The 27,515-nt window shown below is 43.2% G+C and overlaps 1 protein-coding gene, 1 long non-coding RNA gene and 1 pseudogene across 2 annotated transcripts; 1 reads left to right on the forward strand and 2 right to left on the reverse strand.

Annotated features, from left to right (window-relative positions):
* Positions 1 to 1,299: 1,299 nt before the first annotated feature.
* On the reverse strand, positions 1,300 to 2,178 carry LOC128460388 (uncharacterized). The gene is made up of 2 exons (XR_008342201.1): positions 2,115 to 2,178; positions 1,300 to 1,602 (listed from the first exon to the last, which is right to left on the reverse strand). It is a non-coding gene; the product is annotated as an uncharacterized LOC128460388 (long non-coding RNA).
* Positions 2,179 to 10,193: 8,015 nt separating this feature from the next.
* LOC128460585 (uncharacterized) lies at positions 10,194 to 12,601 on the reverse strand (annotated as a pseudogene).
* Positions 12,602 to 17,438: 4,837 nt separating this feature from the next.
* LOC128460372 (uncharacterized) lies at positions 17,439 to 26,636 on the forward strand. Its single transcript, XM_053445546.1, has 3 exons — positions 17,439 to 17,546; positions 17,935 to 18,125; positions 24,287 to 26,636. Exon 3 carries the CDS (start codon positions 24,683 to 24,685, stop codon positions 26,093 to 26,095), a length of 1,413 nt encoding a protein of 470 aa, XP_053301521.1. The 5' UTR covers positions 17,439 to 17,546; positions 17,935 to 18,125; positions 24,287 to 24,682; the 3' UTR covers positions 26,096 to 26,636.
* The last annotated feature ends 879 nt before the right edge of the window (positions 26,637 to 27,515 follow it).

Here is a 27,515-nt window from a genome sequence, read left to right on the forward strand (position 1 = left end):
AAAGGGACAGAAAAGAAATTACAGGAGGTGATTAAAGCTCTAATGAGCAGTTTGTGAACCGCTTGTGCAGAATCGTAGGAATAAAATTTTATAAACAGTTCAGCGAGAGCCACGTGCGAGGGATCCTTCACTGGAAAAAAACAACTCCCGCAATTTGTTGTGGTCCCGCTATGTCAAAAACTATACGCTAGAGTGCGTCGAAATGGGATTACGACCAGAATTTACGTCACAGTCAGTCTACATGGCATAGCGCTGGAGATCTGGCGGAGGAGGAGACCGGGGTAAGTTACGAGCCACAGCCACCTTCTCAGCTCGGGGCGACGGGTGTTAGCTGGGAAGCTAGCCGAGGGGGGACGCTAACCAGCCAGGGAACGGGGTGAGAGGCGGAGGGTTGGCCGAGAAGCAGAGCCTGCGGTTGGGGTAAGTTACGAGCCACAGAAAACAGCTGTTTTTGTGGGGCTTTGTTAGAAAATAGCACCGGAACGTGTTCCAGGACCCCCCCCCCCCCCCCGGTCTCCGGCTACAATGTGCCCGTGTTTGTACGCTCGCCCAGCGGAAAGCCTCTCCTGCGATGCCCGGGCGGCGAGGAGATGGGGGGAGAGAGCTGCACCTTATAACTTTTGTGGCCCGCACAGATTTGCTCCACACCCCCCGAGCTGCACGAACCGGTGCCGGTCACCAGAAGCTCGTTGCCGCCTCCGTCACTCGCTTTAAAATAAACTCATACCCGGGGTTTTAAGTGCATTTGGACGCAAAAGTTGCAGCAGTGTTAGCCTCCAGAGCTGTAGCCCCTCCACGATCCCTTTGTGTGTGTGTGTGTGTGTATTTGTGTGTGTATGTGTGTATGTTAAGGATGGGCATAATCAATCGACGATCGATGAATTGATCATTAAGAATTTCGTCCATGACGTTATTTTTTCATCGATGAAAACTATTGCAGGTTCGCTATGTGGCAGGAGGTCGGGATATCCGAGTTGCCCTGAACGCAGCACAGCGAGGATGTTAGCAGATGAACAAACCCCTGGATGAGAAAAGTGCCCTTCTGCTGGAGCCCAATTTTTTCTTCATTCATCAATATTTAAGAATAAAAATGACTCTCTCAGTCATCAATTCCCCCCAAATGTGTTTTGATATCTGACGGGGCATTTATCTGAGTTCTTGTGCGAATTTCGCCCAGACATGCTCCGCGGCGCTCACAAGCTGGGGGGCAGGTGCTCAAGCCAAAAAAAAAGGGCACCCATCGCCAAAATTATTTATGAAATTAAAAATAATAATAAATAAATAGAAAACACAGTAGGATAGTTTCAACTTCTATATTTATTTTTGTTAACAAACTAACTCAAATTATCAATTTGAATAAATAAATGAATAACAGGCAAAAACAGACAAAACAAGGCCATATTGAATAACCAAATATGTTAGGGTTAGTGATGTGATGGACTCCTCTGGACTAGGTAGGGTTGTTGATTCTCACTCATCTTTTTTAGAAGTTGATGGCCTGATCCAAGATAAAAGAGAGCTGCTACCCCGAGCTGCTTGCTGCAGTTCCCTGTCCTTCTGCCTTTGGCGTCTCTCTTTTCTTGGCATTATGCTGCAAATTTTCTAAATGAGATAAATCAATGTTGCGCATAATTATCAAGAGTGACTTACATAATCTCTATAAAGCTGACAACACAGTACACACAATTTAACTGTTTTCTGACAAAGTAAGAGTAAACAGCATTACACTAATAATATACCACAATTTACCTCACCAGACTGTCATGTAGGTCAACTTAAGACCTACCTTTCATTTCAATAATTACGTTAAATTATTTTAAATGAAACAAAACTAGTGAACTTGTCTAATTTGTAGAACAGTAAAACTGGCCTTAAATTCTCTGCCTGTCTGCCTGCCTGCCTGTCTGTCTGTCTTTCTGTATCTCTCCCTCTCTCTCTTCATTAAACATGACGTCAGTAAACACATGGACAAGGCTTTGAAATCACAGAGTTCTTTGTTTGTTTATTTTTTAGGAAACGTCGGACCAGTTGCGACGTAATATTTCAGCGGCGCTAACGTTGTGGTTAATTTATCAACTAACAACGTCGGGGGATTGCACAGGCACCGTCCTTACCTGTTTGTCTGATGCTGCGGGTCAGAGAAGAAGTGGCTGCAGCCGTTTGGCGCTCAGCTGCATGAGGAGGAGGAGGAGGAGCGAGGCGCGCGGGGGGGGCTTGTTAGCGCCGCGGAGCATGTCGGGGCGAAATTCTCACAAGAACTCAAATAACTGCTGTTAAGTTATCTTGGCTCGCGCAGTGTAACTTGGCGTAAAAAGTATGAGCGTAGCGTCTGTTTAAGTAGTTTATTCTCATGTGCACCGGCTCTATTCATCCGTCTCATGCACAGGTAACAAGGTAACTGACAACAAACGTCATACACACAGAAACCGTAACACCTCTAATAAACGGGCAATACTGCTACCGTAAAACAATGAGAAGAGCGTTCTCTATAATGATACTTTAACATCCCCACTCGCTCTTATCTTATAAGGTTGCATGAAAACAAAAGTAACAAAGTGTTGTATCCTTGATATTTAAAGAAACAAAATACTCTTTGCACTCTTAAGTACCAAACATGTTTCGTGCAAATCTTTTTAACTTTAGCTTAGTAGCTGGCTTTGTAAGGACATCAGCAATCATTTGCTCAGTAGGACAATATTCCAAAATAAACTTTCCATTGTTCACATTTTCTCTGATAAAATTATACTTAATGTCAATGTGTTTGCTCCGTTGTCTGTTGACTGGATTTTTGGCTAGTGCTATGGCACCTTGGTTGTCTTCATACACCTTTGTTTGTGCATATTGGTATACGTCTATACCCCTGAGTAGCTGTTCTAAATAGATGCATTCCTGTACAGCTGATGCTAAGGACACGTATTCAGCCTCACAAGTGGTTAAAGCTACTGTCGGTTGTTTTCTTGTTTTCCAGGATATCAAAGAGCTTCCCTCATTTAGACTGAGACAATAACCCGATGTACTACGCCTATCTACTGGATCTGATGTCCAGTTAGCATCACTGTAGACTCTTTGGCCTAGTTTTTCTGTGTCATTTCTCCTGAAACATAATCCCTGTTTTGTTGTATCTTCGAGTAAATTAAACTTCCCACTGCCTCCCTGTACTTTCTTGGTTCTTTCAGTTTTTCTGCGTCTTCTGTGTATCAAGTTTTGATTCACATGGAGTTTCTCTAGCTTTGCAATCCTGCATCCCAAATCGATCGAGAATTTTGCTCACATATCTCCCCTGTGACATTTTGACTACACCATCTGCTTGTTCGAAGTCTATGCCCAAGAAATGTCTCAGCTTTCCCAAATCTTTCGTTTTGAACCTTTCAGTGAGTATTCCCTTCAAATTTTTCTGAAAATGTTCGTTACTAGCTGCTATGACCAGATCGTCAACCCATATGATTAGGATTACTTTCTCGGTGAGCTGTTCTTTTGTATACACACAGGTGTTAGCTGGGTTCTGTACAAAATCATTCTCAATTAAACATGTATGCAACATAGTATTCCAATTCCTCCCTGATTGCTTCAGACCATAGATAGATCTTCGCAATTTACACACCAGTTTCCCCCTGTTTTTGACTTTTTCTCATAACCCTCAGGTTGCTCCATGTAAATTCCACGGTCAATTGGGGCATGCAAGTAAGCTGTTTTAACGTCCATCTGGTGTAGGACTAGGTTATCCTGTACAGCCTTTTGCATGACCACTCTCACACTTGACATATCAGCTGTGGGTGAGAAGGTTTGCCTGGTGGCAACTGAGTAAGGCTGAAAGTCTCATTCTCCTCCAGGGATTGCATCTCCTCTCTCATGGCATTCGTCCACTGCCTTGCTTTGCTTGATGCAATGGCGTCCTGGTATGTCACACACTGCTCTGTAACAAGCGTCTATGCATTTGTTTAGTTTGTCCTCCTTGTCCTCTGTCTCAAAATCCTGCAGATGAGCTGGTCTCTTTTTAGCTCTCGGTGGGTACCTTCTCATCACAGTCTCTGTGGCCTCACCTGGCTGTCTGTACTCAGTCTTTTCAGGTGAGGTCTCACTAACATCATTTTGAAAACTCTGACCTGGTACATTTTCCACATTTTCATCAACGACACTCTCTTCGCTGTTGTCAATAGTAGAGTGTATATCCCCGTATTCTATGTGTGACTCAGATGTTTGGGTTTCCCTTTCTTTGGTTGTTTTAGTGGTGCATTTCACCAACTTATGCTTTTAGATGTCTCTATGCCTCTCTATGTCTGGATAGTATACTAGATAGGCTGGGCTGTTTTTATCATAGCCTAGGAAAACACCTTGCTCACATCTGGAGTCCAATTTGCTTTTCTCTTGCTTGTAGGCAAAACACATCGATCCGAATTTTTGTAACTTGGATATGTCTGGTACCTTGCCAGTGAATAGCTCGTATGGCATTTTATTTGTATGCCGACTGTAGCATCTGCTTCTCACATAAGCTGAGGTCTGTACAGCGTAGTTCCATAGCTTATCTGGTAACCTGCTTTCTATCAGTAGGCATCTGCTCATATCATAGAGTGTTCTCCACCCTCTCTCTGCAGTGCCATTTTGGTGGGGTGAGTATGGCGCAGACGTCTCATGTCTAATCCTATTTTTTGTTACCAGTGTCTGGAAGTCTCGACTTGTAAACTCAGTCCTGTTATCTGAACGGATACACTTGACTTCTCCATAAGGAGCTATGTCTGCTAAGAATCTTTCTGTGGCCTGCACTGTATCACTCTTGGACTATAGAAAGGGTTAGGGTTAGGGCTTGTATAACCCTATACAAGCATAGTGCCTGAGTAGTCGTCTGTAAAGGACTGTGCATATCTGGGTCCTTCTATGCTTGGTGTCCGCATGGGACTGGCTAAGTCAGTGTGGACTAGTTCTAGGGGCTTCTTTGCCTTCCTATCTGGGTCCCTATTTCTTGTCTGGGTGAACTTTCCCTGTGTACACACATCACATAACTTATCCAACCCTACTGCACCTCCCTTAATCTCCATGCCCTTCACAACACTTTGCAACCTTTTCACATCGTCATAGTTACAATGACCAAATATTTCATGCCATGTTTGCATATCATGACATACTTTACATAGATCAACATCCTTCTCAACAGGTGGTAAGTAATACAAATTTCCATTCTCATGAATATCAAACCTGCTACTATCCTTGGTGATCATGCGACTGTTCCCCTTCTTGAAGGTGATTGTCGCTCCTTCATTTGTTGCTCTTGCCACTGAGAATACGTCATTTGGATACGATGGCATGTAGAGTGCATCTCGTAGCTGCGCTGTGTGTTGTCGTCCTGCGCTGTCTAGAAGATGTATCACCGCCGTTCCTCTCTGTTGTGCTCTTCCACTGCACTTGCTTCCGTCTGCTAACTCCACTGAGTGGGTCTCTGGCTGGAACAAGTTGTCGAAGCTCTGGAACTTGTTGAGGTCATTCACGATGTGGGAAGTCGCCCCCGTATCCACCATGATGCCTTTTATTTTCACGTTACCTGGTGGTCTTTCACTCTGAACATATTTGGCCATGAAGAGGTGGTCTTGGTCGTCATCTTGTCCCCCCTTTTCTTACAAAGTGATTGTGCATGCATATTGTTCTTACAGTAATTGCACCACACTTTTCTGTAACACTTTCTCGCCATGTGTCCCTTTATTCCACACTTGTAGCAAGTAATGTTGGCATCTTCTTCTTTTCTGCCACTGTGTGGCTTGCTGTGGCCTCCGCCCTGTCTTGTATACGTTTTCATCACATTATCTGTAGTTGGTTCTGTCATTTTCATTTTCTCTGACTCTTCATAGACTCGTAGTCTTCTTTTGAAGTCTGCAAACGTGACGCTGTCTTCATTTTGCGTCACATGGACGGCTAGCGGCTTGAACGAGTCTGGTAGCCCGCTTAGCGTCATGGCCACGATCAGTCCATCACTCATGGTCTCTCCTGCCTCTCTTAAGGCTGTAATGATGTTCTCTGCTCTTATTAAATAGTCACTAACAGTCTCATTGTCTGCCATACGAAGCTTGGTGAGAGATGTGTATATATTTATAATCCGTGGCTTGCTCTTCCCAGAATAATGTTCTTTGAGTATACGCAGGGCTTTCCTGCCATCATCAGCAGCCTCGTGTCTTACTAGCGATAGGCTCTTGTCATCTATTGGCCTTACCATCTCGGCGTAGCAGTTGGCATTCCTCCGTCCGTCTTCGTCGCTCGCTTCATCTGGTTCTCTTAAAATGGTATCTTTTAACTTCAGAATATGAAGGCAGCTTAGGAATCGAGTTTCCCAAAGGTCGAATTTTTCTTCAGACCCATCGAGTACAAGCTGGGGTGCTGGAGCTTCTGTAGCTCGGTTAGCGATCTTAGCTTCCCGCCACTTTCTTTTAGCTTCTTCTTGCTATCGCGTAATTCGTCGCTTTAAAACAATTCACGCTCGCTTCATCTTCCTCCCTTGGCCCATAACTTGTTAAGTTATCTTGACTCGCGCAGTGTAACTTGGCGTAAAAAGTATGAACGTAGCGTCTGTTTAAGTAGTTTATTCTCATGTGCACCGGCTCTATTCATCCGTCTTATGCACAGGTAACAAGGGAACTGACAACAAACGTCATACACACAGAAACCGTAACACCTGTAATAAACAGGCAATACTGCTACCGTAAAAAGATGAGAAGAGCGTTCTCTATAATGATACTTTAACAAATGCCCCGTCAGATATCAAAACACATTTTGGGGGAATTGATGACAGAGAGAGTAATTTTTATTCTTAAATATTGATGAATGAAGAAAAAATTGGGCTCCAGCAGAAGGGCACTTTTCTCATCCAGGGCAAAAGGGCCAGTGCTTGAGCACCACTAGGGGTCTATCTGTGCACCTGCTGGTCGGTGTGTGTCGGTAATAACTACCGTTCGCATCGCCATTACTGATGGTATCTTGCCTCCGGGTTAGCGGAGCTAAGCTAACATCACTTCTAACACATCTAAATAAAATACTAAACAGTACTTACCACAGAAACGAAAGGGCAGAAAGACGTCTGCACCATGTGAGTGGTGCGAGGATTTGTGTAGTTGTTTGTTGTTGTTTTCGTCTCTCCTCCTCCCCTTCTCTGTTTCCCTTGGCAGTTGCTGTGAGCGCTAGGGGCGTGGCTGGTTCCCTGCAGCGGACGAGGCGCACCTGCACTCAATCCCAATCATCCCCACTATAAAGATCTGGTCCGCTCAACAAGCCGGCGCCAGATTATTCCATAGATCTGGGTAGTTGTCTCGCTGATGCTCTCAACCTTCACGTCTTGTGTTATATCGTGGACTAATTCCTCTCTCTTGCTTGCTCCACGCAGAACCTCCGTGTGCCTCTTCGCTCGGCTGTCATCCTCGCCTCTCCGTTGATCCTCCAGCCAGCCTGCACCCTGCCGCTCCAGCCTGTACCTGCCTACAGTCAAATAAACTGTTACCTTCTTTTCACTACCTGCTCCTCCGTGTCTGCTTTGGGGTCCGAACACCACCACAAACCCTAACAAGTGGAAGCGTTTCCTCTGTCTCAGGTGGTGTTAACTGACCGGGGATTAGCCTGTTAGCCCAGGTAGAGCCGAGCAGGCAGCAGGCTAGGAGCGGCAGTCAGCGCACTGACTGTGACGTCACATGAATTTCAAACCTCTCTATCGCTTAAACTAGGGAGTTAGAAAAAAATTGTCATGAAGGAAGAACCTCGCGATTGAGACTAAAACCAAAGTTTGAACCATGCTGTAAACAGGTTTAATTCTGCTCTAAAGTCGGCCTTTTTAACATGGGCATCAGTGGGACTTTCTGTTTCTTGGAGCCAGCCTCAAGGGGGCACCCAGCGAACTGCAGCTTTTTACACTTCCGTATCAGCCTCATCGCTCAGCCCAGGATGTTGCCCCTTGGTGCCATCTCGAGTTTGTTTCATAATGTAAAACAATGTGTTACAAGGAATGAAGTCTAATGAGCCTTTCTTGACTTATGTAGTTTTATAACGTTTATAATATAGGTAAAATTGTTATTTTACAGATCTGACAAGGGGGGTGAGAATGTGATGGTTGCTCATTTCATGGTGATAACAAGAGTGGGGAACAGAAACTCTCCTATTACCGGAAGGAGTGTTTATAACCAGAGGTGGGGAGAACAAAAACGGCTACTCAATGTCAATCCCCCAAAAATATTTTTAAAGTTCCCAACAACAATCCTTTTTATTTAATTCATTTATAGGGATTTTGTCAGGCAACTGAAAAAAAAAAAAAAAAACTTGAAATACATATACATACAGTGTTTGGAGGGTTACTTTTGAAATGTGTTTCACATGAAACACTGTGAATGAGTGTGGCATTCAAACAGTAGTGCTACCTAAATTCCATCATCTTGTGTCGTGTGTGGATAGGTAGGCTACACTGCGTGCATAGTCTATTATAGTGCAGATACATGTTTCAAATAATGGGTGGATGGGAAAATAGCAATGCCTTTCAAATTTCAGAGAGAATAGAAAGTTACTTTCCTAAGTCATCTAATGATTTTTTTAAGAATGTAACTGTATTCTGAATACCACCAATTTAAATTGTAACTCATATTTTAAATTCTAAGCACGTACTCTAAATACATATATTTCATAACTCCCAAAAAAAGTGTTCGGGGATATGTACAGTCTCAAGTCCATTGGTGTTTTGATCTGGCAAAAATTGTCCTATAATGATTGCTTTTACAATTAAAGGATTAATTTTAGGTGAAAGGCGAGATGTTATGTTTTATGGATAGTGATATAACCGATGTATCGGCCGAACATTGTTAGCGGCCGATATTCCCCTCGTTTAGGCACACAGACGATGTTGACTTCAATGGTGGGATGTAACTAAATTAATCTATTACAAGTACTGTACTTCATCCTTCACTCCACTACACTTTAGTTACCAATTGCTTTTCAGATTACAAGTTTTCATACCCTGCAAACCATGCATCCCCATAAATGGTGTTTTTGTGTGTTTGTGATAGATTTAAGGATTACAAGTTCCTTTATAGGTGGAGACAATGCTCATACTTCTGCACCTATGTAAACTTTTCCGGGTTTAGCTGGAAAATGTTACAAAGCTGCATGAAAAGTTTTGACTTTTTAGAGATACATGGTTCTCACAGGACATGCTACAAACATATGAAGATGTTATTGAATGTCAAGTTGTTAAAATTAGCCCAACCTTAAACATCTACATCAGTAAAATGCAAAATGCACATTAATGCAGCAGTAATATTAATCCATAAACTTCATATAAAATTGTATTACACTGACAGGGGACATTTTACTGAACAATGATACATTTTACTTTGATACTTCAAGTACATTTTGCTGCTTTTACTTAAGTAAGTTTAAAAAATTGTATCTGTAGTGGAGTATTTGCAATGTGGTATTAGTAATTTTACTTAAGTACAAGATCTGAGTACTTCAACCACCACTGAATGACTTCACTTTGTAAGCAAAGAAATCTGTCTCCCTTCTATTATCTTGCATTTGGGTATAAAGTAACATTAATTCCTTGTAGTTTATTTTTGGTGTGTGGGTCGTGACATTAGCAGTTGCATCCTATCACGCAGCACTAACGATCCTCATATTAATAATTATGTTCTATAACAATTTAAAACCTTTCTGAATTCAAACTGGCTGAGTAGCTATGAAGGAACATAACTCACTAAGTTTTGGGATGCTTTCAACATGGCACAAGTTGACGTGAAGTTGAAACGACCACTCAGTAATTAGGAAATGTTACCATTAGCTTATGGCAGAACGGCATTACGTTTTCACAGAATGTTTCATCAAAATTTGTCATCCACAGAAACTATGTTGTACCATCTAAGTAATCATCTAAATTAAACGAATTGTTGTTTTCTTTAGCCTAGAATGAGCAATTTATATTAACATCGGGAGCATGTCCTCTCTACGAAGGCCACCATGTTTTTTAGAGTAGACCAGACTGGACAAAATAAACACCCATTGGGTTTTATGACAACTCAAGGCTACCACAGGTTTTTCTTTCATGTTTGGAAGGGGAGGGTGAGGTTGGGGCTATTCAGCAGTAACATTCAATTTCACCACTAGATGTCAATAAATTCTACACACTGAACCTTAAATTCATCTTGACGATAAATTTGGAGGCTGGAGTTTGTGTTGCTGTATTACCTGTTGATCTCCAATTATTTCTGTCTAAGGAGCCCTTCTTTAGCATTCACCAGAGTGTTAACAGGGTAGGAGGTCAAGGTCAGCATCTGTTAACATCCACAATTGCAGAGTAATTTATTAAGTAATGTAGTGACTTTACTATCCTCTGTAAGGAATAATGATTTATTTTCATCTCATTCAGACATGATGCACAACTTAATCTCACTGTATGATCCTCTACATATGACAGATACACTCAATCATTTCAACCTCTTACTGTCTTGGATGACATTTACGATGACAAAAGTTTGCATTATCTTTCAAGATATTGAGAAGTTTTCCATCTGCCCGTTTTCATTTTATTTTGGCAGTTCGGATCGACTCACCAAACTCATGGTATCCCAAGGCAATAAACTTTGCCCAAGCACCCACTTTAAGCTATTTGCTACACAGAGTAAAAACAGAGGTATACTGTCCACAGTTTTCAAACTTTATCAAACTTTCTGTCTCATGATGTGGGACTGTCCTCCAGCTTCAGGATCGCTCTGTCTGATCCCTCCCAGTGTCTGTCAGAGCTTATTGTGACCAAACTCAAAGGCACGTTGTCCATGACTAGCACAGAAGTCCAATAACAAACGACCGCTCGGGTTCAGATCAGGGAGGCCGTTCCTCCCCACCACGCCTCTCCAGGTGTCTCCATCGTTGCCCACGTGGGCGTTGAAGTCACCCAGCAGAACTACGGAGTCCCCTACTGGAGCCCCATACAGGACTCCATTCAGGGTCTCCAAGAAGGCCGAGTACTCTGAGCTGCTGTTTGGTGCATACGCACAAACAACAGTCAGAGTTTTCCCCCCTACAACCCTTAGGCGCAGGGAGGCGACCCTCTCGTCTACCGGGGTAAACTCCAACACCGCGGCGCTCAGCCGGGGATTTATGAGTATCCCCACACCCGCCCGGCGCCTCACGCCCTTGGCAACTCCGGAGAAGAATAGAGTCCAACCCTTATCCAGGAGTACGGTACCAGAACTGAGACTGTGCGTGGAGGTAAGCCCCACCAGATCTAACTGATAGCGCTCCACCTCCCTCACAAGCTCCGGTTCCTTTCCCCACAGCGAGGTGACATTCCACGTCCCCAGAGCCAGCTTCTGCCGCCCGGGTCTGGTCCGTCGAGACCCCTGACCTTCGCTGCCACCCATGTGGCTGCGCACCCGACCCCAACGGGTCTTCCCACAGGTGGTGGGCCCATGAGATGAAGAGAGGGGGGGTGCCACGTAGTTTGTTCGGGCTGTGCCCGACCGGGCTCCGTGGCAAACCCGGCCACCAGGCGCTCGCCATCGAGCCCTCCGTCTGGGCCTAGCTCCAGACGGGGGCCCCGGGCTTCCTCCGGGCCGGGTCACATCTCCTCTTTTTCCGATATTCATTGAGGCTTTTTGAACCATTCTTAGTCTGGCCCCTCACCTGAGACCACTCTGCCATGAGAGACCCTACCAGGAGCACAAGGCTCCAGACAACACAGCCCTCAGGTTCACAGGGACACGCAAACCTCTCCACCACGATAAGGTGACGGTTCCAGGAGATTCATCTACCTGAATGAGAGGAAGAGAAAGGGAAGTTTTCTGGCCAGCAATAGTTTAACACTTACGTATGTATATTCCAGGATACATTACGTTTGTACCAGGAAGAGAGATTCTTATGTAAAATAATTCCTTCTCGCCTTCAGATTTTTCCTTTCATTCCCATTTTGTCATCTTCCCAATTATCCTAATTCTGTTCTAACCTGGTTGATTCCTGGTTCCTGCTTATGTCACTGTTGCAATGACGATGACTCATCTCCACGAGAGCCCTTTATTCCAGTACCACTGATCTGATGCACTGCTTTAGGCATGTGCACCATCTGCTCAGTCAGCCACATCTGGGTAAGAACATCAGGCTGAATTGGGGAGCCTCTGTCAGACTGATAACCCAGTGGTAAATCTGCTTGTTTGGGTAAGCTGAGGTCATTAACCCGCCCACCTCCTGGACCCAGTTTCGTATCTAGTAAAGCGCTATAGCTCCTGTCCGGACCGATGTGTTTTACCAGGGAAGACAGAGCTGAGGAGAGGGACAGGCCTGTTTCCAATCCACTGAATGTACTGCTGTGGTGGTTGCACTGGTAGCAGGGGCCACCACCTGGTGAGCGCAGAGTATGGCAGTGCACAGAGGAAGATCACGGTAGATAAAGGTCCATATTTGAAACCAGGGGGTCATTTTTGTACTCATATAGCAGGCCTCGGTCCAGAAAGCCCTGTGAGGACCAACTCCGGATGAGCTGATGTTCCTTCATGTTCAGATACCTTGGAGCACCCAGGTGCATCTCAGGCATAAGCAGCTGAGAAGACCCGCTACAGTGAACTGGGCTGCTGGGGGGAGGAAGGTATTCTAACATCTAATTTGCACTTAGCATTTTGAAGCTGGAGGATACCATATTTGGATTTGAGGACTGAGCTGGAGAGGTACAAGGGGTGGGTCTGAACTCTAAACCTGAGGACTATAAACACTCCCATGACTTACAACACCATGGTCCCAACTGCGCCACGAGAACTGTAACTGCTAACAAAGTTAGCTTTCATGATCCGAGGTAAATTTTATAGTTAAGTAATCTAAAAGCTAGTTGTATACATGTCCATGTTACATTTCACAGAGAAGTTAGCGTGCGTGTAACACATATATATATAAATGTATTTTATATAATTGGCAGAACATGAATAGACTTCAGGATGGATGTGAGCTGCTATATAAACTGTCTGAGACTTGAGATGAATAATGGCTCCTTGTCTGTTTGCACCTTTCGTCCATTACATTCATTGCAGCCAAACTACACACTGTTGCACTGAACTCATTTTAAATGTAAGAACAGCCTCTGTTCCTCCACCCAGGTTGTGGACTTTAATCTAACAGTGCATAGAAGGCTGCACCAAGTGCTGTAAAGTTTTTATTAAGTACTACTTCACTATTGTGCTTTTTCAATTGTAACATTTCTATGGTCATTTAGAAGGCAAAAACTGGCTGTTCTTGCAGGAGCTCCAGAGAGAGGTTGTGGTGGAAATCTGGAAATGATGATCGCACAACAGACCTGTCCTTGTATATTTTAAATATAAGAAGCTTCAAACCTTTGCAAAGGGGTCAATACAGAGACATAGTCACAAAGAGTCTGCCTAAGATTGACAAAGTCTCTCTCTCTGTGAGAAGCTTTTATGCTCCCGATGTTATCTTGTAGGAAGGAGATGAAAAACAGATGTCCTAAGCATTGATAAGGTCTGCCTCTAACACAATGCTTTAATGATTGTTTTGCACTTTGGATGAGTTTATCAACTTTATGTCAGCACCCTGCAGTTTCTCACTCTTAGGTAAGCAGAAAGAGAGCAAGATTCCATAAATTCCATTACAAGGCAGAGAAGGGGAAATGGAAATACTGCAGTATTTTTTTTTATTTCCAACACTGATATATAACCTAAGTGTGCAAAAAGCTTAAATGAAATCCCAGAAAAGTGTAAAAAATATGGGACCTTTAAGTAAAGACTCAAGCGTTAGTGCTGTCAAACGATTAAAATATTTAATCGTGATTAATTGCATTTATGTCATAGTTAACTCAAAATTAATCACGATTAATTGCACATTTTTATCCTAAATATCCCTTCATAAAAAAAATTTCTCCATAATTTTGTTTTTTCGTTTTAATGCTATTATCAACATGGAAAAGTGGATTGGCTTGCTTTATGCAAATGTTTTATTTTATTGAAAAACAACATTGCCAAACAGGGCGGTACAAAATAAAATTATAAAGTGCACATTTCAGGTAAACAAGGACTATACACCTATAGTGCAGTTAAACAATGGCATAATATTTCTTTTTTTGAAGTTTGCTGTGAACATAGCAGTCAGGCCTCTTATTTCAGAAACAATGAACCGTAACAGTTAGGTTACCAATAAAAGGTAAGCATACTACTTCTCAGCTTTCAGCCAGCTACTCAATCAGACAAGCAACAAAATAACAAACAAACAAAATACACAGGCAAGTGTCGGCCTACTTTGAAATAAATTAATGAATAAATAAATACATTTATAAATTAATGAGAAGTACCCTATTTTGAAATAAATAAAAACATATAGCTGCAGCCTAATAGCTTAACAAAATATATTTTAGTTGGCGAAATATTAAAACAAAAAGCGAGAGCAGGTCAGACTGGAGGCGAACACAGATACTGAAGCTCGGTAGAAACCAACTGCAGCTTCTGCTCTGATCAAGAAGCTGAGGCGCTTATCTCTGAGCATCTGAGACCAGAGAAACTCTGTGTTTTCACTGTTTCCATAGTTAAGAAGCAGTCAGTCAGTTACTGAGCGGCTGCTTCACGTGAACGAGCTCTGATCTCACTGTGTCTCTCTGAGCGAGTGAGCAGGGGCAGGGGGCGGAGCCCCTGGACCGTTGCGCTATCTGGGAGCACACACACAGACACACAGAGACACACAGACTCGCCCGCTCCTGGTACTTCATGACAGCCGGAAGTGTGAGAGTTGGCAGCTCTGCGTTAATCTCTCGACAAAAAATTGACGTCGTTAAAATGGATTTGCATTAACGCCGTTAATAACGCGTTTAACTGACAGCATAAAAAAATTATACAATGTCCCTGTTCCCAAAAAACAAAGATCCTCTGCCTGAACGACTACCACCCAGTAGCACTCACTTCCATCATCATGAAGTGCTTTGAGCGGCTAGTCCAACACTTCATCACCTCCTCCCTCCCTGACTCTTTGGGCCTTCTTCAGTTTGCTTACATGCCAAATAGGTTGACTGCAGATGCACTGTCCTCTCCCACCTGGACCAGAGAACGCTGTTCATTGACTACAGATCAGCATTCAATACCATCGTGCCCCTGAAACTCGTCACAAAGCTCAGAGACCTTGGATCCTGAACTTCCTGACGTGCAGACCACAGGCGGTGCGGATAGGCAGCACTACATCCTCCACCCTGACTCTCATCACCGGTGCCCCCCAGGGCTGTGTGCTCAGTTCTCTCCTGTCCTCCCTGTTCATGCATGACTGCGTGGCCACCCGCAGCTCCAACACCATCGTTAAGTTTGCTGATGACACCACTGTCATAGGCCTGATCGCCGGCGACAATGAGAAGGCCTACAGAGAGGAGGTCAGAGCCCTGACATCTTGGTGCCAGGACAACAACCTCCATCTCAACGTCGGTAAAACTAAGGAGCTGATCGGGGACTACAGGAAGAGACAAGGAGTAGAACAAGCCCCGCAGCATCCGGGCCCGCACCACCAGGCTCAGAGATAGTTTTATCCCACAGGCCATAAGACTTTTAAACTCTTCCAAACCGTCATAATTCCACCATCTCTGCACCTAAGCATATTTAGACCATTGCATTGTGCACACACTTGCACTATTTTTTACTTTTTTTCCCCTCTAATGTATATATGTATATATTTTAGATATGTATATTTTATTTATATTTACATTTTTATATTATATTTTATCTTATTTTTTTATTTTTTTGACTGCTTGTAATATACTGATCATTCCCATAAGAGAGCCCCTCCTCCTCTCTCCTTTTCCCACACAGGTGCTGCTCGTTCCATCAGATGACTCGGCGGAGGAGCGCACCTGCACTCATCACCCTCTGGCTATATCTACCCTGGCTGTGCGCCGGGTCATCGCCAGTTCGCCCTTGTCACTACCGTGGTAGATACTCGTTTTCGGCCCCTCAGTCTGTTTCTCCTGTAGCGATTATCTCGTAACCCCGTGTTTGTTTCTCCTGTCCTCCAGGACCCCGTCATCCTGCTCACCTGCTCTTCCTCCCCTCTGACGATCTCCCGGAGTTATCAGGAACCCCCTCATCCTGCCCTCCTGCTTTTCCTCCCCGCTGACGAACTCCCGGAGCTATCAGCACCCAGTCATTCTGCATTGTCCCACGATCAATAAACACCCTTGAACGCACCACCTTCGTGCTCTGTGTTTTGCCTCCGCTCTGGGGTCCTTCCACCCGACCTGAATCGTAACAGCCTGTGACCCAAGCATTTCATTGCAAGCGAATGCTTAATGTAATATGACAATAAAATCTTGAATCTTGAATTGTAGGATTGTCACCCAATACATCCCAATAAAAAATAGAACAATGAACGTGAACTAATTCATTTTCATCTGCATGAACTGAACTTTGAATTAGTTTATTTTAAGTGTGAACTGGCACATCACTGAGTATAACTATATAAAACTTTATAAGCTATGTTATCAAATATGTTTTGCAGCTCCAGACAAATTGTATTTGGTGGAAGAGGGGGCAAAATGTATCTTTTGTTAGTAAATGTTGCCAACCCCTGCCCTATATATTGAGGAAATTGGTATTGTCTCAGGTGGGGTATTCCATTTCCCCACAATAGGATGGGTATGTAAGGATTTCTTGTATCTGTATAAATGTATTTAATACTCAATGGTTATATTAAAAGGACCCATATTGTGTAAAATACATTTTCTTGGCTTTAACTATCTGACATTTTTTGAAGGGGGTCAGTAGGTATCCTCAAAGTATAAAAACAGTAACTCCGCGGATTTTTTCACTCAGTCTGTTCTAAGTCATATCTTGTCGCGTTTTGTACTTCCTCGCTGTATGATGTCATCATGGAATCACACTCTTCTCTCAGCCTGCCACCCAGCCGGTACCAGTCGGGACTTGGAACCCACCACCCCAGCTCCCTGCTCCCAACCACTACCCCTCCTTCCCTCCACACCGAATGCGACACCAAGCAGCTTGTTCGATACCAGAGGCTTACTACAACAAACAACACTGAAGAAACACTGCAGCGTGGAGGGATGCAAGGAAGATAATGTGCTGTGGACATTCCTCTTCAGAACGTTAATATTCAAGACCAGTGGTTATGCTTTATTTCTTCTGATATGCCATGTCAGTGTGCTGGGTTCATTTCACCAAAGACTTTCAACCTACAGCTCTTCAAGGATACAGCTGTTCCACACTGCTCACCGCATGCTCTTCATGCAGCAGTTCAGAGTAACATCGACATTAAGAGGGAACTTTGTAACAGGGCTTGATTACTTCCAGCGTTTGTTTGAACCCTGCATTTTCAACAATAGAAAACAGTCACATGTCCACTGACATAAAAAAACAACAATGACGATCGTTACTACGGAAGCGTATTGCATTCATTTGATAAAAAAAATAAAGCGCTGTTTTCTGAGATCATTATCTCGGGAAAAGGCGTGACCTCAGTCCTGCCTGAAGCTCTCACCCGCATGGAGTAGGGTTGAAGCAGCATTAGCCTAACCCTGCAACAGTGCTAAATCAAGTGCAACGGTGTCGATACAGGTAAGGATGTCTTTTATCCGCATGTAACAAAAGAGAGCGAACAAGAGTGACAGCAACCTGTCTCCCTTAAGGCACGATCCAGCTAGCTGTGTTCAAGCCTCTGTTTATAAACCTATCTAGTATTTTGATGAAGTTTCATTTTGCATGGACGTTTCGCATTGAGCCCTTGTTCAGCGTGCTACATGTAACTGTTAGACAGTCTTTTGTTGGCAACGTTTCTTGTATTAGCGCCATGAGGTATAGCGTCTCTTAAGACTGTCAGACTATCCTTCTGTATAATACATTGATGCCCATCTGCAGATGTAGAATAAAACTTCCAGAAAGACATTGTAATGACTTGTGCTTGACTATTGAGAAATTCCCATGACAATCTGGCTGTTGTTGGCAGGATCACTGATGTGAGAGGACATTCTGGATCTCAAAGCTGAAGGTAATAGTGCACAATAGAGTCTGAAAGACTCTTACCTCAACCTCCCTAAACAGTTTGGAGACGTGGGGACTGGATGCTGGAGAGAAGGAGAGCCCTCTCACTGAACTGATCAAGCGAACCGAGTACGACAAGCTACAATTTTCTTTCTGGTAAGTAAAATTCTTGTTTTAGATCTTTAGAAAAAGGTCAAGGGTTAAGAGATCCACTCATTTAGTGAGGAACAGACGTGTTTGCATGTCAAGGTTTTGAGTTACAAAATCGGTGTAGGATCCAGGGGCGCTCCAGGTTGGAACCTTTCAGGAAAAAAAAAAGGTCCAAATGTTAACGGGTTTAACAAGGTATTTGTAAATGTATGGAGTGTTTATTTATTTAAACACACCTTTAAGTTTAAGCTCTGACGTCAAGTTCATGATAAAATAACTGTTATCATAAAATAAGTAATAGCATTTCCAAGTATTTAATACCTAGAGGCGTATTACTAGAGAGAAGAGTGTGTCTAGAGATTTGAATGATATTTCTCTAAAAGTATTATGATGCACTAAGGGTATTAAAAAAAAAAAAAAAAAAAAAAAAATGGGGAAAAGAGGTTTTCTAAAACCTCCTATTTAGGAAAAGTAACTAAATACAAGATATAATTGGGTTTATTAAAGCTAAAAAGGAAAAGAAAATAATATCAAATCAAAATTAAAATAAAAAAATAGATAAATAAAAGAAATATAGATAAAATAAATAAAATCTGCCGTATCAGTACATCTTTTGGTCTGCAAAAATGGGTTTAAAAAGCAGTAAAGAAGGAAAGAGGAAAGTTTCTGTAAATGCACCTCAGCCTTCATCTCCTAATTTTCAGTACATGGAAACGAATTACGGCAAATGTTGTACTGAACAATTTAGTGAATGGGTTGGGGATTGTGGCTTTCCAAGCACAGGAAGTTTGAGTTTGAACCAGTTACAGCAGCTCAAAATTAAACTACTAGTTAAAGAAGAACGGAGTAAAGAAAATAAACAAAAAAGGAAAAAGAATGAAAGAGTATTTGTACCAAACTGGCCCGCATATGAATGTTGGGTAACAGAGGCAAATATCAGAGATAAAAAACAGAAGGTAGGGACTGATATTATTTCCAAGTCTCAGTTTCTCCGCTTAGATCCGGATCTCGACTCAGCTCCGCCACGGGGACGACCACAGCCGGCAGCGGTGCTGCACGATGGCCCGCCAAAGGCTCAGCCGCAACCGGTGCAGATGGCGCAAGCGGCAGTTCCAGTCGTCTCTCAACTCTACCCAGACCTCGACCTCCCTGCGGCGGAGGGGGAAGACAGCCCTCCAGCGTATAGCACGCCATGGTCGGCCGCTCACACTCCAAACCTCACCCGAAAAGGCACAGCTTATGGTTTAAAAACACCCGTGCAAGCACCAATGGTGGAGGTGGCTGCAGGAGATGGAAACACTCAGCTGATTTACAGACCATGGACATTCACCGAAATGAAGGAATCTACCATTTCATTTCTCCCACAAATTGTAAATGGGGCAACACAGTATGCAGTGCAATTGGAAGCTTTTTGCAAACAGTTTAAACCAACTAGTACTGAACTGCAGAGACTGTTGATGACGCAGATGGGGATTCATTATGCCAAAGTAACGCAAGTTTTACCCGCACGGGAGCGGAGATGGGTGAATCCAGCATGGGGCCATAATGATAACCATGAATATAGGTGAAGAAATAAGACGACAATTTCCCGCAAGAATGGGCATGAGTAAAATTTCGATGTGTAAACAAGGTGAAGATGAGACTGTGACCGATTATCTCCACAGGCTCTCAGTGATTCACACCGCAAATAGTGGCCTCGAGAAGCCGAATGCAATGGGGCGACAGAATCCTATCATCCCGTGGGAAGCTCACTTGAGAGATCGCTTCATCCACGGCATCAAACCGGAGATCAGTGAGATGGTGCAAACAAGCTGCATCACTTGGGAGTCTGCAACTCTCGAGAAGGTCGAGTTGCATGCCACCCATGCCGAAAAACTCTTGAACAGTAAGACAAAGAAAAATACTTCTGAGTTTACAGAGAAGCTACAGATGGCACAGCTGGCAGCTTATCAAACACAAGTCCGCGGGCAAGGGAGAGGTCGATGGAGGGGAAGAGGACGAGGAAGAGCTGACGCTTGCTTTAAATGCGGAAAAATGGGGCATTGGCCGAGAGAGTGCCCTATGAATCAGCGCACACAGTGCGATTGACTGGCGGCGGAGCTGGGGACAGATACGGATCCAGGTGTTGCAAAACTGGAGAGAGAGTTACAACCCTCACAGCTGTATCGTAAGAACACTGACACACACACACACCATGTAAATTAATGTTGGACACAGAGCAGATGATTAGGAAGGCTATTAATCATTGTGAGATTAAACATGAGATGCATAAAGGGGGGCTCATTGAGCTTTATGCTAAATGTTCACATGATGCATATAAACAAATGCCAGAACATACGATTGTAGTGAGTGGTAAAGACATCACATTTTTGGTAGATTCAGGGGCCACAGAATCAGTCATTAAATGTGAAGAGTTTGATATTACTCCTAAAATGATTGCAAGATATCTCAGAACGATGGGAGCAACTGGTACTACAGTGACAGAGAGATATACTGTACCATTGTCTTGCCATGAAGAGGTTGAAGGGAGTTTTAAACATTCATTCTTGCTGTCACCACGGTGTCCAGTAAATCTTATGGGTAGAGATTTGATGTGTTCATTGGGCATTATGTTAATCTCAACATCACAGGGAATAGTCGTAACTAGAGTTCCACAAACATCAGTGTTTGTGAAGTATGGCAAAGAGGATTTGATATATGCATATCAATGGAATATTCCAGACTCTGCTTTTACTGCTTTAAATAACACTCTTCTGCAACAGGCAGAGTCACTTAGTACAGACGTATTAACAGATGTTATGACAGCACAAAGCTTACATTGTAGAGCACACATCTCTGTTGGAGCAGATCATTTGTTCGAGAAAGACTGGTTCAGAGAAGGCCAGGTTAAAGACAAACTTAGGTTGGATTGGCTATACTGGAACAATAATCATTGTGTTGTATCAGTAGCTCTGACTGATTCACTCAAACAAGATTTGTTTGAAATGCCAAATTCTTATCCCCATGTTCCACTAATCAAACCCAGACAGAAAGAATGGAAGGATTTGGAGACTTGGACCAAAAGGTGTAATGCAGCTACTGAATGGGAGAAAACATCTGATCCTAACATTGAGTTTCACAGAGGTCTGAAGGTGAATCATAAGAGATTGCCTGCAGTGATAAATGCAATCAGGAGTGTTGAACTCATTCCTGATAAAGAATTTGTCAATGATAAACATACACCGCAAATAGGAAAACCTTTTGATATGAGTGATGAAGGATTCAGTCTTGTGTTAAACATAAATGACATTCCTGAATTGAAACAGGTACCGTCATGTGTGTGGGCTGAGCATAAATATGATGTGGGTCTAATCAAAGGAGCAGACCCCGTCATAATAATCCCAAAATCATCATATAGACCATGTCAAACTCAATATCCATTGAAAAAGGAGGCAGTGTAAGGTATTAAACCAGTCTTTGAATCTCTTTTAAGGGCTGGTGTGATAGTTCCATGTGAAAAATCACCTGTTCGAACACCTATTTTTCCTGTTAGGAAAATGAAGGAACCTGGACAACCACAAGCATGGAGATTTGTGCAGGACTTGCCAGCAGTGAATGCTGCAGTCCAGGCTCGTGCACCAAATGTTCCGAATCCTCATACTATTCTTTCACAGGTTCCATCTGAGAGTAAATGGTTTTCTGTGGTTGATTTGTCAAATGCATTTTTCAGTATTCCCATTCAACCCGACAGTCAGTTCTGGTTTGCATTTTCTTTTGAGGGAAAAATGTACACATTTACACGCCTTTGCCAGGGGTTCTGTGAGTCACCCACAATCTTTAATGCAGCATTAAAGGACAATCTGGAATCACTGGAACTACCAGGAGGTAGTGCCCTTTTGCAGTATTTGGATGATTTAATGATCTGTTCCCCCACAAAGGAGACATGTGTACAGGACACAGTGGCTTTACTCAAACATTTAGCGACAAATGGTCATAAAGTTAGTTTAAAATGCAGTTTGTTTCGGAAAAAGTTACATTTCTGGGTCATATAATCACTTCAGAGGGTAAAACCCTCTCATCCAAACGAATTGAAGCTATTCAAACTATCCCAAAGCCGGAAACAAAGAAACAAGTCATGAGTTTTTTAGGGATGACTTCGTATTGTCGGCAGTGGATTCCACATTATGCTGAAATAGAGGCACCATTAGCAGCAATTGTGTATGGAAAAGGCCTCACTGCAAATAACAGAGTCACTTGGACAACTGAAGCTGAGAAAGCGTTTGTTGATTTGAAGTTAGCTTTGCAATCTCCTCCGACATTAGGCCTACCAGACTGTACCAAGCGTTTTACACAGACTGTGGATGAAAGAGGCGGGTATATGACATCTGTGCTGCTGCAGGACCATGGGGGACGACTAAGACCGGTAGCTTGTTTCTCCTCACGACTTGACTCTGTGGCAGCGGGACTCCCAACTTGTCTCAGAGCTGTAGCAGCGGCTGAGAAAGCTGTGATTGCATCACGTGATGTTGTGGGTTATTCTGATCTGACGTTACTGGTGCCACATGCTGTTTCAATGATTTTGCTTGAACAGAAAACTTCTCACCTTTCAACAGCTAGATGGCTCAGGTATAATACAGTGTTACTTGAAATGCCAAACATCACTATTAAGAGGTGCACTGTTCTTAACCCTGCTACTCTCCTCCCTACACCAGGTGATGGAGAGCCACATGATTGTGTTGCAGTAATAACTGAAATTTGTTCTCCAAGACCAGATTTACAGGATATACCGCTGATAAATGCAGACATGGAGCTGTTTGTTGACGGCTCAGCATCAAGGGATCCAGCAACTGGTAGAAACCAAGTGGGTTTTGCAGTAACTACTTTGTATGATACAATAATAGCTGAACCACTCCCATCACAGTATTCTGCACAGGCTGCAGAATTAGTTGCGTTGACTGAAGCATGCAAATATGCAAGAGACAAGAGTGTCAACATCTTCACTGATAGTATATACGCATGGGGGGTGGCACACGATTTTGGCAGACTTTGGGCTAATAGGAAGTTTTTAACCTCTACAGGTAAACCCATCACACACCATACCCTAGTTGCTGCTCTTCTTGATGCTGTGTTGCTACCTAGACTGATTGCAATCTGTAAATGTGAAGCGCACACTAAAGAACTTGACTCAGTTTCACAGGGAAATGCAAGGGCAGATATTGCTGCAAAGACTGCAGCAAAACGTAGCCTGCCGGTGAATGATGTTTTTGTTTTGAATGTGCCTGTGACACCTAATGCTGATTTACAGGAGCTGCAAGCACGAGCAACACCAGGGGAGAAACTTGTTTGGAAGAAAGCAGGCTGTTCTGTTTCTGAACAAATTTGGTGTGGCCCAGATGGAAAACCTTGTTTACCGAAATATCTGTTTCCTCATTATGCTAAGTTGATACACGGTAAGGACCATGTATCAAAAGGGGGAATGCAAGCAGATATACAGAAGTATTGGTTTACAAAAGGATTTTCAAACTACTCAAAAAAATTCTGTCAGAAATGTGTGATTTGTGCTACAAACAACATAGGTAGAGGTATCCAGACTGCACAAAGTGCACATCCAGCACAGAACGAACCATTTGATCATTTACAGACGGATTTTATTGAGCTAACACAAAGCGAGGGAAAGAAGTACTGTCTTGTTGTGGTTGACATGTTTTCCAAATGGGTGGAGGCTTTCCCCACATCGAAACAGGATTCTTCAGCAGTGGTAAAGGCGCTGCTCGGGGAACTCATTCCTCGGTGGGGAATTCCAAGAAAGATATCCAGTGATAATGGCACACCATTTGTAAGCGCAGCTTTAAAGAGTATTTGGGTATCGATATGAGACAACATTGTGCCTACCATCCGGCCAGTGGAGGGGCAGTCGAAAGAGAAAAAGGCACATTGAAAAACAAACTGGTAAAGTGCTGTGAGGAAACAGGGCTGACTTGGACAAAAGCGTTGCCTATTGTTTTAATGTACATGAGATCCAGGGTGAGAAGTAAGAAAGGTTTGAGTCCTTATGAGATTCTCTTTACACGTCCAATGGAGACAGGAATCGGTCCTGTTAAAAGGCAGCTTCCTCAGACCAGTCAATGTGAAGATGAAATGATGCGATATTGTGTAAATCTTTCCTCTGTTCTCTTTGATATCCACAGACAGGTGAAAGACGCCCTACCAAAATCCATAGACGCCGAACTGCATGATCTGAAACCATGAGATTGGATTGTGGTGAAGGACCTGAGGAGGAAGAACTGGAGAGCACAAAGGTGGAACGGGCCATATCAAGTTCTTCTCACCACACAGACGGCAGTGAAGGTCGCGGAGAGGGCAACCTGGATACATGCAAGCCATTGCAAGATGGTACCCGAGCCAGGGGAGGATTCTTCAGGACAGAACGTGCGTTGATGTCAGCAGGTGTGCTTTCAGCCTTCGATTGTTTCGTGCCCACAAGTAAAGGGATGTGGAAATCATCGGAGCTACACGTCTCTAAAATTCAAAGAGAGGCGACACACTGATTAAGAAGTTGACAAGCAGAACACTGCTACTATTCAATGGCGCCGATGGACAAACAGTGGCATCTGATGGGACGGCTGGTGCGCGGTTGGAGGGAAGGGAAGTGCTCCCTGTTCTTGCTGACTGTCATCTTCGTCCTACCACTGCTGCTGTGGAGAACAAGCCAAAACAACTCGAGCATAAATGAAATAACTGAAAGAGAACTTTCGTTTGATCTCTCTGATGAACAAATTAAACCTGAAAATAATGCATGGTATGAGTCCATGAAGGTAATCGCTAGAAAAATAACTAATGAGAGCTGTTATGTCTGTGCACAACTTCCTCATGGTGTGGGTACTACTCTCCCACTTAAGACCATCCCACTAAACACCTCAGAGACATTAGGAGTACTGATAGCTTTCACTCAGGGGATTTCACTAAAGAATAGGAATGTGAGAGACATGACTAGTACCCTTGAACTACTGAATATCAGTGTAGTTAATTATGGGGGTTCCACAGCACGATTCTGGGATATGTCTTTGGTGGCAGATCAGGAAATTCACCAACCTGTGATGACAATAAACCCCACCGGACAGTTAGGCACTGTTTGTTTTGCTAGACGATGTTTTAAAGCTGAGGATCACTATCTGGGAACTTCACCATGTAAGCAAAAGGTTGTAGCTACTTGTGGTTTGATATGGGATCGGGGAGCAGCAGGAACATGCAAATATAACGTACCATTTGTTGCTCCGTTAAATGTAACTAATACCATCAGTTTACATAGACCAGGTTATGACAACCCGGTTGTTAGAATACCTTCTAGTGATGGGTATGGGTCTTTGAGGGAACATGTGTGGGTGTGTGGGAAATATGTTTACCAGTCACTCCGACTGGGGTGGTGTGGGACTTGTTATTTCGCCAAATTAGTACCCTCTGTTACTTTGTTATCTAACCTCACCCACTTCCATACAGATTATGCTCACTATTATGTGCCATTCAGACATAAGCGTTCCACATTAAGAGTGTCTCCAGGAGAGAAAGGATTCGGAGGACTTTTCCCCTGGTGGGGAACTGTGAACAATGTACACAGGATAGATGAAATTGCTCTGGAACTGGAAAATTTAACAGCTTTAGTGGGAGAGGGTTTTTCATCTCTTTCTCCAAGTATTCAAGGTATCAGAAATGTGGCTTTGCAGAATAGAGTGGCTTTGGATTTGATGCTCGCAAGTCAAGGGGGTGTTTGCCACATAATCGGAACAGATTGCTGCACATACATACCGGACATTTTTGATAATATGACACATATAGTTTCCCATCTAAATGACCTATTCTTTGAGGAGAAGAACAAGGACTCTCAAATTCCTGAAGGATGGGATTGGGGGTCATGGTTAACTCTAACAGGTTGGAAAAATGTATTGTTTAAATTTTTGACGCCTATTCTGATTCTAACCCTAACCCATTTTGTGTATTAGTGTTGATGGTATGTTTTATTGTTCCTTGTGTTAAGACTATGGTTACATCCCTAATTAAGTCTATGATTGGACAATATGTTCAACTTTCTGAAACTCATCCATCTTGGACACTTCCCTTTCAGGATGATGAGATGATTTGAAGATGTTTAGAGGATGTTGAGCCCTTAAGGCTCAAGGGGAGGATTGTGATAGAAATTTTACTATTAGGGCAATGATTGATATGAGGAACTACTTTGATGTTTCGAAAGATAACAAATGTTGCCTGAGAAGTCAGGGTTGCACTCAAACCTGTTATATGACTTCTTCACTGACAGGGTCACCAAACAAAGACTTAACAGAACGGGGAATTTGTGGTTGTAAACATTGGGAAAGGGATCTTGAAAAACAGTTTTACATTCCAAGGGTCTGGGAAAGAGTAGGTGACAGGATATTGGTCACCTATTGCTTAACATGAAAGAGGTTGATCAATGACATTTGTCTCCTCTCTAGGAGGGGCTTGGAGATGTATAAAGTGCTGCGTTTCTTGTATGTCATTGCTCATTGTATGAAATCTATTCCATGGTCTTGTACATTGATGCCCATCTGCAGATGTAGAATAAAACTTCCAGAAAGACATTGTAATGACTTGTGCTTGACTATTGAGAAATTCCCATGACACACTCATCCTATGATATTATAACATGTTTAATTTATGGATGATTATGCAAGAATAACCAAAGTGTGTCAGACCACATTCAGTCATGCTGCATAGTTCCACTATGAGGACGAATCTGACATATTTCGCAAAGACAAAATCTGAGATGTTTACTTTCAGGACTGCCCCAGTAACCTTGCTGAGATGTATAATTTTTCCATAATAATAAATGAAAAGAGATGATATGAAGCTCAGAGGAGAGATGTCAATTATCAATGAGTTCATTGCTATTCATTACTTATAGACAATACATCTGTAAATCATTTAAACTGAATATATAGTGTTATTTTGCTAAGGATGGGTGCTCACATTAAATCACTGATCCAGTAGAACAACTTGTGATTATTAAATATGGGCATATATGTAAGCCCGTAAAAATCTGTAAAGCTCAATGGCTTCCTCTGGAGAGATGGGTGGATGAAGACTGTTTTCTGGAGTCCCTGTGCCTTATCGCCCGCAGATCAAGGGCCACCGCTGTGGCCACATCATCATGGATTGCGATTTGTGGATCGCGTGTCGGACGTCGCGGCGGCGGATCCAGTGTGGTGGATTCTATGTCGGTCCGGCTGATCATAGTGGGAATGACAGATCCTTTGTCACGTTGGAGTGAGATAATGGTGGTGGACCACGACCGAGGTGGCAGCTGATGATGGATCCTAACTGGCGGCAGTGGACAATGACTGTGGACTATAGTGGATCCGATCTTGATGGTGGTTCATGATCTTG

The sequence above is a fragment of the Pleuronectes platessa genome, chromosome 17, assembly GCF_947347685.1.
Source record: "Pleuronectes platessa chromosome 17, fPlePla1.1, whole genome shotgun sequence".
Taxonomy (NCBI): domain Eukaryota; kingdom Metazoa; phylum Chordata; class Actinopteri; order Pleuronectiformes; family Pleuronectidae; genus Pleuronectes; species Pleuronectes platessa.

Coding starts and splice junctions, on each gene's coding strand:
- LOC128460372 (XM_053445546.1), top strand. CDS start 24,683: ATGGCGCCGATGGACAAACAGTGGCATCTGATGGGACGGCTGGTGCGC.